At 46.2% G+C, this 15,317-nt stretch overlaps 1 protein-coding gene across 1 annotated transcript in view; it reads left to right on the forward strand.

Moving 5' to 3' along the window:
• ST8SIA1 (ST8 alpha-N-acetyl-neuraminide alpha-2,8-sialyltransferase 1) overlaps positions 1-15,085 on the forward strand; it is a 79,887-nt gene extending 64,802 nt beyond the window's left edge. Inside the window, exon 5 of the mRNA XM_081927354.1 lies at positions 14,465-15,085. Within this exon, the coding sequence (XP_081783480.1) occupies positions 14,465-14,930 (466 nt within the window). The 3' untranslated portion in view covers positions 14,931-15,085. The remainder of the gene's footprint in view (positions 1-14,464) is intronic.
• Positions 15,086-15,317: the final 232 nt, after the last annotated feature.

Genomic DNA, 15,317 nt, shown 5'->3' on the forward strand with positions numbered 1-15,317 from the left:
CCTTTTAGAGGTCTGTTTTCCTTACTGGGGAAGCAAAGGGTACTGCTAATTATTCTCCAATGTTTGCTAGCAAATGCAAAGTGAGATATTCTCTCTCTGAAGAATCAGCCTTAATTAGCTTAACCACACTGTTTTGCGAGGCCATTTGAATAATGACGGGGGCTGAGCACGCGATCCATCCTTCAATTCATAGATTAAAAGGAGTGTGGGAAAGAATGCTGATTAAGGGAAGTCTGCGCATTTTGGTTCTCACATCCTTGGGGAATCAATGGGCCGGTTGACACATTGCCGGGTCCAAAAAAGAACACAACCGCTTCATAGCTCAGATATGGAACATGTGGTTTACAAGGAGACAGTCAGTTTGCATCTCCAGTTCAAAGAAGAGCCAGGTAGCAGGTGGGGTGAAAGGACCCTGGATAGTTGCTGCCAGCCAGGGTAGACAATACTGAGCAAAATGGACCTCACATATACACTAAGTAAAAGAATATAAGTTTTACCACTCATCTCCCCTTTTTCTTCTTCCCCAGTTTTATTTTGTATATCGGGTCCTCCCTTAAAGAGGGCACGTTTTGTGGTGAGACCTGGCAACCAAACCCTGTGTAGGTAGGTTTGAATGGATAGCCACAACACCCAATTGGTAGGTCCCTTGATGCAGGGTTCAATCAGGCCAATGGGATGCAGGCTAAACAGATCAAGGGACCTATTTATGCCCATGCACGTGACCCAGACCTTTCTCTTTCAGTGCGTGCATCGGAACACCTGCCCACCTCTCCCTACTTGCCTTATACTAAGCCAGACCACTAAACCATGGCCAGTGTTGTCTACTATTCTGACTGGAAGTGGCTCCAAACAGAGCTGAGTCAAAATTATTTTGCAGATAATAATAATAATAATAATAATAATAATAATAATAATAATAATAATAATAATTTATTTATACCCCGCCCATCTGGCTGGGGAAACCCTGGGCAGCTTCCAACAGAATATTAAAATACAGAATCATAGAATCATAGAGTTGCAAGAGACCACAACGGCCTTCGAGGCCAACCCCCTGCCAAGCAGGAAACGCCATCAGAGCACTCCTGACATATGGTTGTCAAGCCTCTGCTTAAAGACCTCCAAAGAAGGAGACTCCACCACACTCCTTGGCAGCAAATTCCACTGTCGAACAGCTCTTACTGTCAGGAAGTTCTTCCTAATGTTTAGGTGGAATCTTCTTTCTTCTTACAATAACCTATTAAACATTAAAAGTGTCCCTAAACAGGGCTGCCTTCAGATGTCTTCTAAAAGTTTGGTAGTTGTTTATCTTTTGACATCTGGTGGGAGGGCGTTCCACAGGGCGGGTGCCACTATCGAGAAGGCCCTTTGCCTGGTTCCATGTAACTTGGCTTCTCACAGTGAGGGAACTGCCAGAAGGACCTCGGCGTTGGAGGTTGTTTTTCCCCCCTCTTGAGAAAATGTCTCTGGTGGAATTCAGCAGAAGGGTTCCTCCAAGTTCTCCGTGCACAAACTGAGTACATTTCTAAGCACAATTCAAAGTGTTGGTGTTGGTTCTGACCTAAACAGCCTTGGTCGAGTATACCTGAAGGAGCGTCTCCACCCCCATCGTTCAGCCCGGACACTGAGGTCCAGCTCCAAGGGCCTTCTGGCGGTTCCCTCACTGCAAGAAGTGAAGTTACAGGGAACTGGGCAGAGGGCCTTCTCGGTAGTGGCGCCCGCCTTGTGGAATGCCCTCCCGTCAGATGTCAAGGAAATACATAGCTACCTGACCTCTAGAAGACATCTGAAGGCAGCCCTGTATTGGGAAGTTTTAACGTTTGATGTTTTATTATGTTTCTATATCTGTTGGAAGCTGCCCAGAGTGGTTGCGGCAACCCAGTCAGACAGGCAGGGTACAATTATTATTATTATTATTATTATTATTATTATTATTATTAAACAGGCTAGAGAATTTCAAGAGGCACATCTACTGTTTCAGATAATCACCTTCCTCAGCCCTGTTAGGAGATGCTTAAGATTGGGACTTTATATGTACAAATGCAAGTGCACTACCACTAAGGTATGACCCCTGTTCCTAGTTTTTTTGTGTGTGTGCAAGGAAGATCATGGCATTTGAACCCATGCCTTATATTGAATCAGACTACAGTGGTGCCTCGCAAGACGAAATTAATCCGTTCCGCGATTCTCTTCGTCTAGCGGTTTTTTCGTCTTGCGAAGCAAGCCCATTGACAGCTTAGCGGATTAGTGCTAGAGCTGTCAAGCGGCTTCCAGCGATCAGGTGTTAAGCGGCTTATCAGCGGAACAGCTGATAAGCGGCTTAGCGGCTTAGGAAAAGGGCGAAAAAAGCAAAAAAAAAAAAAACCGCCTGGGGACGCAAGATTTTTTCGTCTTGTGAAGCAACCCCATAGGGGAATTCGTTTTGCGAAGTGCCTCCAAAACGGAAAACCCTTTCGTCTAGTGGGTTTTCCGTCTTGCGAGGCGTTCGTCTTGCGGGGCACCACTGTATTGGTCCATCCATCTAGCCCAGCATTGTCCACTGTGGTTTGCCACTGCCTGGAACTCATGAAAGAGGCCACTCCCCCCCCCTAAGATTTTGTTCCAACTGGAGATGCAGGAGACCAAAGACCAGAGACTTGGTGCAAGCAAAAGGGTTAGCATTCTGCCACTTGGTCTACCCCCACCCCCCCAATTTCCAATAGCTCCTCTTTCTTTAAAATTATTCGGGGAAATGTGTTCGTTTTGGAATTTCCAATTCGGCGCCTCCACTGCAGCGCTGTGATAGATTGTTATTTTGCGTGCACGATAATTACTATTTCCACTGGTGCTGACAAGCCTTCCCTATGAATAAAATTATGCATCTCAGCAGGAGCTGCATTTCAAATCAATAGCGGTGATGAAACACGTACAGTTTGTTCCATCTGAAAACATGCCAGCCCACCTGTATAAATTGAGCGCTGTGTAATCTGCTGGATACATGGGTGGCTTTTTCGAAAGGGCAGCGCAGTGCTGTTGATGAATAAACCTTTTCGTCCACATCTTGCAGGAAAGGCCCTTACTGAGATCATGACTCCATGTGAGAGAAGGGGTTGATTCCTGAGATCAGCAGAGGGCAATCCAAGGCACTCCAGGGATTAGGAATCTCATGTTACCAACTGAGCTCTCCTTTCATTGGATTCTTCTGCTCGGCAGGTTTCATGGAAGTAGAAGTAGGAGAGTTCAGCACCCATGGCGGCATGGGGGCGGGGCTAGCCGTCCGCACAGCAAGCGTAGGGGGGCACCGCTAGCTGCCCGCACGGTGAGTGTCCCTAGCTGCCTGCCACGTGCCTGCAGAGCATCAGGAGGGGCGCTGCTAGCTGCCCATGCGACGAGCACTGGGGGGGGGCGCCACTAGCCACCCACCACAGCATTGTCCCTAGCCACCTGCCAACTGCGTGGTGAGCATCTAGGGGTGGGGTGGGGGTGGCACAGGGATGTCACCTGCCCTCACAGCTGATGCCCGGTGCACACCGCACCCACCTTCCTCCGCCAGTGAGTTTAGGAAGGCTGATTTTGACCTTTGTTGCCCAGAAGTGGAAGAAGAAGGAGAGGAGGAGTTTGGATTTGATATCCCGCTTTATCACTACCCAAAGGAGTCTCCAAGCGGCTAACATTCTCCTTTCCCTTCCTCCAACAACAAACACTCTGTGAGGTGAGTGGAGCTGAGAGACTTCTGAGAAGTGTGACTAGCCCAAGGTCACCCAGTAGCTGCATGTAGAGGAGAGGGGAAGCGAACCCGGTTCCCCAGATTACGAGTCCACCGCTCTTAACCACTACACCACACTGGCTCTCGTTCCTAAGTGGTTTAGGCAACAGACCACCAGCATCCACCTCTGAACTGCACTGAATGGGGGAGAATGATTAAGAAAGGGACCCTGAAATTGGCATCATGGGCCCCCGCTTTCACATTGTTCATATATTTTATTTATCGATTGCAGTTACATCCCACCTTTTCTCGAAGGAGCTCAAGGTGGCATACTTAGTTCTCTTCCACCCCATTTTATCCTCACAACAACCCTGTGATGTAGGCTAGGCTGAGAGGCAGTGACTGAGTCAAGGTCACCCTACTGAGCTTCATAGCTTAGTGGAAGATTTGAACCCTGGTCTCTCAGGTCCTAGTCTGATGCGCTAACCATGCCAGCCATCCCCACCTCAGACGCATGTTTTGGTTTGGGAGCTGCATCACAAAATTCTGAGAAGTGCAAATTTTTGAAGGGCAGCGGCATTTCAGCTCACGCCTTGTTTTTGGAAGCAGAAATTAAGAAGGTTTGCATTAAGCTGCGGCCCAAAATAGATTTCTTCCCCCATCTTCACTACTCAGGGCTTAACTTGTAGACCTGAATTGTGCTGAGGTAACCTAAGCTTTGTTCAAGTGAAATTACCAGGTAGAAACAAAGCTGACTTCAGTCAGTAATCACACAGCTCAAAGATGGAGTTAACTCTTTCTTAGCAAAAACATGAGCTCCTCAGAATTGGTTGAATGTCAGGCCTAATGAGCAGGGCAACTCATTCCCAGCGGTTCTTCCTCCATGAAAACCAGTTGTTGGGGCTGAAAGTCGCAGCCTCCCCACCAGTGCTTTCCCCAAGAAATCAGAGACTGCGCCTGTGTGCAGCCAACCTCTCCTCTGTCACTTTCATGCCTCCTCTTGTTCTGGGACCGGGAAGGGGAACTTGTTGCAGCAGGAGGGGGCAACACCTGTGACTCTTCATCTGCCTGTCTCAACTCTTCCTCTTGGGCTCCCACATCCTACTCTCCCACTTCAGCTTCTGCCTCTGATTCTGGAATTCTCTCTGTCACAGACTCTTGTAGCTCTCTACGTTTTGCTACCTCTTCAGCTTCTGACACCTCCTCTTCCCCGTCCTCTCCCTCTTCTTCCTTTGCCCACTGTTTGTCATTCCACCACCAATCCCCTGGCTCTGAGCCTTCTTCCCATTGCTCACAGGAGATGCAATTTCTGTAATGACTACTATCACCAGCAAGCTGATCCCCAGCTGATTCCTCCCACCATTCCTCTGTGTCCAACCAGTCCATGACAGCTGCCTTATATTGATTCAGATCATTGATCCACCTAGCTCAGTACTGCCTACTGGCAGTGGCTCTCCAGAATGTCAGGCAGAGGTCTCTTCCATCCCTACTTGGAGATGCCAGGGATCAAACTGGAGACCTTCTGCAGGCATGGCAGGTGCCCTAGCACTGAGCCACAAAGCTTGTGTGGCTTTAAACCTGTCCCTGAGTTGACCCTGTTGGGTTCTGAAATTCAGAGAGTGGTAAGAGCCGGTTGATGCAATGCTTATTATAAGCTTCCAGGAGCTGCTCTCTCCTCCTCTCTTCTTCCACATAATAACAGTAATCAAACACAGCTTAGCTCATCACGACAAATTCCACCATTGCTCACAGGAGATGCAGAGTTTCTGTAATGACTCCTATCACCAGCAGACTGATCCAAATGATTAACGACGGAGTCATAGCAGGGTTTCCATTCAAAAGGAAGGATTTCCAGGAATTTTATTTTTTCTAAAAGCAAAAGGGGAGACTTTAGATGTATTGAATGCCACGTAGGATCCTAGGCGTTGCACCGTAACATTGGAACAGACAGGGGGAATGCCTGCAAACAAGAACGTTTACCTCTTCCCTGGGGAGCCTTTTCCCCCTGCAAATGTGTTGTTGATATTGCAAGCAGGTTGTTGGCAACAGGCCCCCCCCAATTTTATTACTTATTTACTAAATTTATATAGGGCCATAGAATTCTAGAGGAGTAGTGACAGTAACAACAATAATTGCTTAAAGCTTTGTGGAAAAACTCAATACAGTACCATCAATTTTAAATCAATTTAAAAGGATCTGGAAGATATTTTAGGTAATTTGCTGTCCTTTAAATATTCTTCCATCATTGTAACATCACCTTGCTTTCTTCGATATAGCTCTGTATAATAGCTTACAAATTGGTTTCTTATCTCTTTTGGATTATCTATAATTTTACCATTAACATTTAATTTATTTATGCTGCTCTCTTCTTGCTTCTTCTTTAACTGCCATGCCAACAATCTTCCAGGTTTATTAGCAAACTCAAAAAAAAAAAATTGTCTTGAATTTGTTTTAATCTTCCATTCTGTTTCTTGATTCATTATCATCGAAAGTTGGGTTTGAATCAGTTTAATATTATACTTTATCAATTCCTTCCCGGGGGGAGCCAGTGTGGTGTAGTGGTTAAGAGCGGTAGACTCGTAATCTGGTGAACCGGGTTTGCTTCTCCGCTCCTCCACATGCAGCTGCTGGGTGACCTTGGGCCAGTCACACTTCTTTAAAGTCCCTCAGCCTCACTCACCTCACAGAGTGTTTGTTGTGGGGGAGGAAGGGAAAGGAGAATGTTAGCCGCTTTGAGACTCCTTCGGGTAGTGATAAAGCAGGATATCAAATCCAAACTCTTCTTCTTCTTCTTTTTGACAAGTTTTTTCTCGTTTTTTAATCAGTTCCCCTAGCAATTCCTGTGGAATTTTTTAAAATTACATTTTGCAATGAATAATGTGCAGGACAATGTATATCAATATAATTTCTTGTAATATAATAGTACTTTGATTATGCTATATATCTACACACATATTTCTTTACTCCATGCATTATTTATTATTTGTTGTTGTTATTATTCTAATAAAAAGGGACCATTAAAAAAGTGAGAAGGGGAAGGAAGCAATGTCGTTAAGAGTAGCAGCGTCCCAGATGGAAAAAGGGAAGACAGAGCTGTCAAGTGAGTGATGAACAAGAGGAAATAGCTATCAGCAATTGTCCAAGATAACAATGGACCTTATAAATATATGAGGAAAAGAGGTAAGGCCAAAGAATACCGATTTAGGGAGGAAATCAAACAACAGCCGGGAAATAGAGTTAAGACCTTTTGGCAGGAAATTCCTAAAAGATCTGAGTGTCTTTTTGGGCCCTAGACTGAAAGAGAAAGAAAAGCAGGAACTGAGAGGAATCCATCCAATTCCCACGTCAGTGGGGCATTCCGTGTTTTGTTTAGCATGTTCATTTATAGCAGGGGTGGCTAGCTCCCAATCAATCAATCAATCTATCTATCTATCTATCTTATGGTCCAGAGACCCAACAAATCGTTACAAAGCAATTCACAATTCATACAGCCTACCTCCAGGTTAAACAAGCATTTTGTTCAAAAGATAGGGATCATTGGTTCTTGCAACCACTGATAAAAACTTTGCCACTGCTGATGTTCTAGCACAGGGGTGTCTAACTCAAATTCATCAGGGGCCGCATCAGCAGTTTGGTCACCCTCAAAGGGCCGGTTGTATCTGTAGGACTTACAGTACAGGAGAGAAGGGTTCAGGCAGCCGTTGGATCTGTCACATCACAGGATGGCATGCGCTCAATATAAAAACAAGTGGAGGTTTCCTGTGCAGAACGGCCGGCGCCGCTAGAGGGCAGACGTTCTCTGGCTTGGAAGGCTGCCGCGCATGCGCTGAAGAGGCGGCTTTCTTGTGTAAAAAAAAAAAGAGCGAGAATAAAAGGTGAAGGCCGGCGGCGGCTACAAGGGCCACATGATGAGGTCTGGCGGGCCGGATTCGGCCCGCGGGCCTTGTGTTTGACACCCGTGTTCTAGCGTTTGTCTGGTCTTCCAATAGGAACCTGACATAGTGAGCCTCTGATTTTCCCGGGAAAGGTACCAGCAAGGGTAAGATCAGTTCAGCCCTGGCTTGCTCATATTTTGCACAGTGCAGCAAAATATGTTCTATGGAATCGATGTCTTGAGCACACGAGCAAAGTCTGTCCTGGTAGGGAACTCCTCCCAACCTGCCATCCAACACTGCAGAAGGAAAGACGTTTCGTCTGGCTTTGGTGAAAAGCCTTCAATAGTTTAGTACTGTCAGGTTTTTAATGTAAGATGTTAACTTAAAGACATGCCCATATTGTACTCCTACTGCTATAGAATTAAAAACTGGCAGTGATCCACCCCCTTTTTTGGAGTTCAGGAGTTCAGGGCAAAGTTGTTGAGCTAAACCCCATCTTCCGTTCTGGAGGGCAGGGTGAGGGGCCGGGGCCGGATTCTATTTTACCAACGCTAAGGAAAGGGACCCAGCAATCGACCGCGATCTACCAAAACCTCCCAGGGCTCTACCAGTTGATCGCGATCGACCTGTTGGACATCCCTGATTTATAGCAAGGGGGTGGCGAACCTGTGGGCCTCCAGGTGTTGCTGCATTGACCATGTTGGCCGTGGCTGTTTGGTGTTGGAGTTCAACAACATCTGGGGGGTCACAGCTTCCCCCAGACCTTCTGTAGGGAGGGAGGAGAAGCAAAGAAGCCTTGAAGCCCACCAGAGAGCTGCTTTCATTTTTCATCGAAGCAGAAACCACTCGTAAAGAACTTTAGAAAATGTGTTTTTTGCTGTGCTTAACGATGCCCAAAGGAACAGAGGCAGGCTAGAACAGTGAGGAGGTGGTTCTGCTGGAAGAGTTCCTCCTCTCAGACAAAACAAGTAGCAACTGAACCCACGTAACCGCAGCGTTATCCGTTTTTTGTAGTAAATAAGTGTTCTGGGATAATAGCCTGAGACAGAGCAACTGGAAGAGGCAGGAGCCTAGATGTGGGTGGATAAACGGATAAACTACTGTTTGTGCTTACTTGGATAAATTAGTTTACAGTGAGGAAAAGAGAGAGGATCGTAACGATGAACTGCGTGGGGAAGACTGAATGCACCGTAAATGTTTTCCAAGGAAAGAGGGTGCCTTATACTGCATTAGACCATTGGCCCACCTAGGCCAGCACAGTTGGTTGCTGTCAAGCAGAGGCCATTGCGGATTTGATGAGGAAAGCCCTGTAGCTCAGGGGTAGAGCATCTGCTTTGCATGCAAAAGGTACCAGGTTCAATTCCCAGCATCTCCAGGTAGGGCGGCTGTCAGGGAACTTTGTGCGAAGTCTGGCAAGCTGCTGCCAGCTAGTGTCAGGTAGTGAGGTATATGGTCCAACAGTCTGCCTCAGAATAAGGCAGCATCCTAGGTTTCTGTGCCAACCTTGCTGTCTGGTATATTTCTTTCTTATAGATGCCAACGGTCACACTCAGCCTGCAAGGTCTATATTTGATGGCCTGGTTTGAACACCATGGTCAACCATTGTTTAGCATGACCTGAACAGCCCACCATGAGCCTTGGGCTCGCACACCCTCCATCTTCCTCCAGCGCAGCTTCAGGGAGGAGTATGGCACCATTTATTTCCAGTTTAGATTAATTGTAGCCGGTCGTGTCATCCGAACGCAGCCAACTGGCTAATGTTAATTATAGAGCTTATTTAGAAATTTAAGTTCAAACCTTGGCCTATTAGCCTGGCTTGTTTAAGGAAAACGTAGTTAATACTAACCACAGTTTAGAGTTTGGAGATGACAGCATGCTAAACTGTGGTTTAGTGTGGTGTCTGAACACAGCCTACAGAGGAGGCCCAAATGGGTTGCTTCTGTGAATGTACCGTCAAGAGCAACCTGAGTCTCCTCCAGTGGATGCCTGGTAAAGGAGACATGTGATACGATGTAATGGTGTTCCACCTTCCTTTCCACCCATTTAATAAGAAAAGCAGCAACCAATGAATTGAAGTTGCAGTGAAGAAATGTGGGGAACCAGTCCAAGAGATCTGGAGGGCGCCCCATTGGCTGGCCCTGAGTATTACAACAACCTCAGCCTCACATGCGTATATAGCACTGGAAGTCAGGAGAACTAAATAAACAGACTTCCCTGAAATGTGTTGCATTTGAGGTGAGATACGAAATGCCTGTTGATACTGGCCCAATCTCACATCCCCAACTGAACGACCCGTGTGCCCATCGCAGATACCACTTCTTGATTTTGAAAGCTGTAGGCATGGCAATTAAACCCATGGAATGGGAGAAATAAGGCATACGCACACATTACAGTGGTACCTCGGGTTAAGTACTTAATTCGTTCCGGAGGTCCGTTCTTAACCTGAAGCACCACTTTAGCTAATGGAGCCTCCCGCTGCCGCCGCGCCGCCGGAGCACGATTTCTGTTCGCATCCTGAAGCAAAGTTCTTAACCCGAGGTACTATTTCTGGGTTAGCGGAGTCTGTAACCTGAAGTGTATGTAACCTGAAGCGTATGTAACCCGAGGTACCACTGTACTTGCTTGTGTGGGATCCAAAAGATTGGATACCTACTGGAGCGTGCCAGAAACTGGGTTTGGTGAAGGGTCCACCAGTGGCTATTAGCCATGGCAACTTAGCACAGCCTCCACAATCCAGAAGGTGTTCTTTGAGGGTGCCAATCTCTATCAGGTTTGATTTGTGAACCCACGGGTATCTAGCCAGATACTACACTAGATTGGATTTACCAGTAGTCTCCCCCCCAAAAAATGCTAATTAGAGATAAATCTGTAAAATAAGCAGCATGTAAAATGGGAAGAAATGGAAATACCTGAGAGAGTGGGAAGCCAGGTTTTTTTTGTCTTTTTTTGGTGTGAGTGTATTAAAGTAAAGGTAAAGGGGCCTCTGACCATTAGGTCCAGTCATGGCCGACTCTGGGGTTGTGGTGCTCATCTTGCTTTATTGGCCGAGGGAGCCGGTGTACAGTTTCTGGGTCATGTGGCCAGCATGACTAAGCCGCTTCTGGCGAACCAGAGCAGCGCATGGAAATGCTGTTTACCTTCGTGCCGGAGCGGTACCTATTTATCTACTTGCACTTTGACATGCTTTCGAACTGCTAGGTTGGCAGGAGCAGGGACCCAGCAACGGGAGCTCACCCCGTCGCGGGGATTCGAACCGCCGACCTTCTGATCGACAAGTCCTAGGCTCTGTGGTTGAACCCACAGCACCACCCACGTCCCTCTCATGTGTGCATTAAATTAGTTTTAATTGGAGTTGTCGTGTTATAAATTTGAAAAATGAATAAAAATTAATTGGCAAAAAAAAGGATTTACCATTAGTCCAATCCCACTTCATATGTGTTAAACCCAGCTATTCCGAGAATATGACATTTGCATTTAAATAGAAGCAAGAAATGCACCCTCCCGAGTCAGATGTGTTTCTAATTCTGGTTCGCTTTTTTGGATAATAGTAGCAATGTTTTCTTATTAAGCTCAGCTTCTCTTTTATCTTCCTCGCATAATGTTTATGTCAGGGCTTATGATGCCTCCCCAGACTCTGATGGCGCACATGACCCGCAAAGTCGCTATTTCAGCATTTCATATAGTTAATTACAGGATGAGTTGATGTAGGAGGGAAAGGGTAGCTATGAGCAGCCTCAAAGCAAACCGCAGCTGTTTTTGTTGAAACCTAAATGAATATTTGGAAAGCGCCCAACTTTCTATTGCTTATAGCAGGGATAGCCGACGGGACGCCCTCCAGATGTTAATAGACTACAACTTCCATCATCCCTGACTATTGACCATGCTGTCTGCAGCTGATGGAAGTAGGTGTTCAGTATCTGGAAGCTGCCACATTGGCTATCACTGGCTTACACAGAGAAAATGTCAGGTCCATAGATTTGCTGCCAGTTATTATCTCTTGCAAAGCCTGTACAGTGGTACCTCGGGTTACAAACACCTCGGGTTACAAACACTTCGGGTTACAGACTCCGCTAACCCAGAAGTAGCACCTTGAGTTAAGAACTTTACCTCAGGATGAGAACAGAAATCGCTCGCCGGCACCGGGAGGCCCCATTAGCTAAAGTGGTACCTCAGGTTAAGAACAGTTTCAGGTTAAGAACAGACCTCCGGAACGAATTACGTTCGGAACCAGAGGTACCACTGTATTAAGCTGCCCCAAATTACTTTGTGACAAAACTGCCAACCCAACTGCCATCTTCCTCTCTATTCGGATTTAAATCTTCTACTGGGTGAATCGTGGAGACAACCATTGGTCTATGTGTAACAACGTGGAGCAAAACTGGAAAGACAGGGCTATCAGCAAGAGCAGAAATCAAACTGTGTCTCCTCCTATTCCTCTCTCTCTAGTTGTTGTTGTTGTTTAGTCGTTTAGTTGTGTCCGACTCTTCATGACCCCATGGACCAGAGCACACCAGGCACTCCTGTCTTCCACTGCCTCCCGCAGTTTGGTCAGACTCATGTTTGTAGCTTCGAGAACACTGTCCAACCATCTCGTCCTCTGTCATCCCCTTCTCCTTGTGCCCTCCATCTTTCCCAACATCAGGGTCTTTTCCAGGGAGTCTTCTCTTCTCATGAGGTGGCCAAAGTATTGGAGCCTCAGCTTCAGAATCTGTCCTTCCAGTGAGCACTCAGGGCTGATTTCCTTCAGAATGGAGAGGTTTGATCTTCTTGCAGTCTATGGGACTCTCAAGAGTCTCTCCCTAGTAAGGTGTTGTAAAAACAACACCCTCATGTTATATGAAGTTTCCTTGATGCAGGGGTGGGGAACTACAGGAACTCTTTGAGGAATTCCATAGCCGTGTATGCTGTGCTATTGCCATACCTACGACATTACTAAGTAGTTCTTTATCATATTTAATGCCATGATTCTTTTATATCAGAGGGATGAAGTGGAAAGGCCTATTATTATTATTTTTAGTAGTAGTAGTAGTACAATACCCTTCATTCAAAGTTCCCAGGGCGGTTCACAACAGAAAAATACAAAACAAGAATACTGAGTGACTGCTAATATTTCCTTGTTTGGACAGAACAGACTGCATGGCTTTTTAGTTTCTGATGGCCCATAGCCCTGGGGCTTCTTGGCTGCCCGTATTTCTTCCCATCTGCCGAACTGGGCCCTGCGCCTGTTGAAAAGTTGGCTCCCAGCGTTGTTGTCTAAGATAATTGCAAACGCCCCTTCTGTGTGGCATTGCTGACCTGCTGGCACTTCCAAGTGCTTTGCTCTTCGTTGCATCTGTTGCAATTCCTCTGCCAGGATGGCAAATGGTGTGAAGAGACGAGGACAAGAATCCATGGTAATCCACTGGGCATTCAGCTCATGCCACAGCCTGTCACACTGAAAGTCAGTACGCAAAGCCCAGTGCCAGGGGAAGAAAGAGAACAAAGGGATCGGCTTCCTGTGTTAACTTATAGAATTTGCTCCCTCGGGAGCCAGTGATGGCCAACTTGCATGGCTTTAGAGGAAGTTTAGAGGCATGCACGGGGCTTATGTTATCAGTGGCTCCTGGCCACAGTAGTGATGTTCTGCCTCCACTGTTGGAGGCAGCATGTGTCTGAATATCAGGTGCTGGAAACCAGAGGAGAGGCGAAAACGTTCTTTGTAGACTTCCCACAGGGATCTGGTTGGCTGCTATGAGAATGGGATGCTGGACCTGTTGGGCTGCTGGCCTGAACCAGCAGGGCTCTGCTTGTGTTCTCACATTCTCCATTTCTTCAAAGGGTAAACATTAGGGTGGGGCGATGTCTGCTTTTTAACACAACATTGCAATACAGTGGTACCTCAGGTTAAGAACTGCTGCCACGCGATTTCTGTTCTCATCCTGAGGTAAAGTTCTTAACCCGAGGTACTGTTTATGGGTTAGCGGAGTCTGTAACATGAAGCATCTGTGACCCAAGGTACCACTGTGTACTGATATATCAGAATGGAGCTATGTACAGTGGTACTTCGGGTTAAGAACTTAATTTGTTCCACAGGTCCGTTCTTAACCTGGAACTGTTCTTAACCCGAAGCACCACTTTAGCTAATGGGGCCTCCCGCTGCCGCTGCACCGTCGGAGCATGATTTCTGTTCTCATTCTGAAGCAAAGTTCTTAACCCGAGGTACTATTTCTGGGTTAGCAGAGTCTGTAACCTGAAGCGTATGTAACCTGAAGCGTATGTAATCCGAGGTACCACTGTATAGGCATTGGCTGGCTTCATGGTTTTACCCACATTGTGATTTTTGCATAGCTCGCGTGTGTGCGCGCGCATGCACACACACACACACACACACACACACACACACGTACAAATCATTATTTACAATATATTGCCAGCTCAAAAATTATGAAACTGATATCACAATATGGATTTCAATCTGGTTTTGAATGAAATATTGATACATCTCGCCCAGACCTAGTAAACATGATGAAATGGGGAAACAGAAAAACCAGGGGAGGGGAACGGGGAGTTCTACATTGTATTTTTTGAAGAGTATTGAATTTATAAAATACTGTGATTATAAAATTTGAAAACAAAACTTTTTTAAAAAAAAATGAAAACAGAAACACCAACCTGCTTGATAGAGCAGAAACATTTCAGTCATATCTATCAGTATGTGCACTTTCTTTCCAAATCAGAATGTGAATCTAAGGTGTAAACCATTTGCTTTTTTGGAAATATTATATATTTTTGTCCAAAATCTTCTTTGGTCTCAAAAAGCCTTCTCCATCAGTACTCGCAAGGCCTTTTCAAACTGTTTTGAATTGATTTTAAGGCATTGACTTGTTCTTCCTCTCTCCCCATCCTTGCCCTTGCTGTTTTTGAACAGGTTCCAGAACCTTCTTTGGTCCCGAAAAGCCTTTGTGGACAGTGTTAAAGTCTACAACCAGAGCTACATCTATATGCCGGCCTTCTCCATGAAAGCGGGGACAGAGCCCTCTCTCAGGGTCTACTACACCCTAGCAGATGTTGGCGCCAGGCAAAAGGTGATTTTCGCCAACCCAAACTTCTTGCGCAACATCGGAAAGTTCTGGAAGAACAAAGGAATCCATGGAAAGCGGCTGTCGACAGGCCTCTTCCTGGTCAGTTCAGCCCTGGGTTTGTGTGAAGAAGTAACGATTTATGGGTTCTGGCCCTTTTCGATGGACCTGCATGGGAAGTTTATCAGTCACCACTACTACGACAACATCTTGCCGGATTCGTGGTTTCACGCTATGCCGGAGGAATTCCTACAGCTGTGGTTTCTCCACAAAAGTGGCGTGTTGCGAATGCAGCTGGAACATTGCGAAGCCTGAGAACCTGGGTCTGAAGGAGTTGGTGTGTCTCGCCAAATGAACAAACTGGGGAAAGGCTGCAGGGACTCAAAACCCAACCTTAAAATGGGATTTGCATGGAATGCTACAATAACAATTGCTCCATTGATAACTTGAAGATGGACAGAGGAGTCGGAGTCCTCTCAGCAAAATGGTGGGATTTGACTGGGTGTTGCCAACGTTGTGACTCAAGAGCGTCAAGCAGTTTGAAGAGGGGTAGGGGGTAACAAAGGGCTTTTGCTGAGTATTTCATATTGCTCAGATTTAAGACTGGCAACCCATTCAATTGGGGATATGGTTTCCTTTTGGTTTCCTTTTTTTGTTTCCAAAGCTGGATTTTGAAAGGTGCCTGGAGTCAACCATTCCTGT

This window comes from Podarcis melisellensis, assembly GCF_964234715.1.
Source record: "Podarcis melisellensis genome assembly, chromosome: 10".
Classification (NCBI taxonomy): domain Eukaryota; kingdom Metazoa; phylum Chordata; class Lepidosauria; order Squamata; family Lacertidae; genus Podarcis; species Podarcis melisellensis.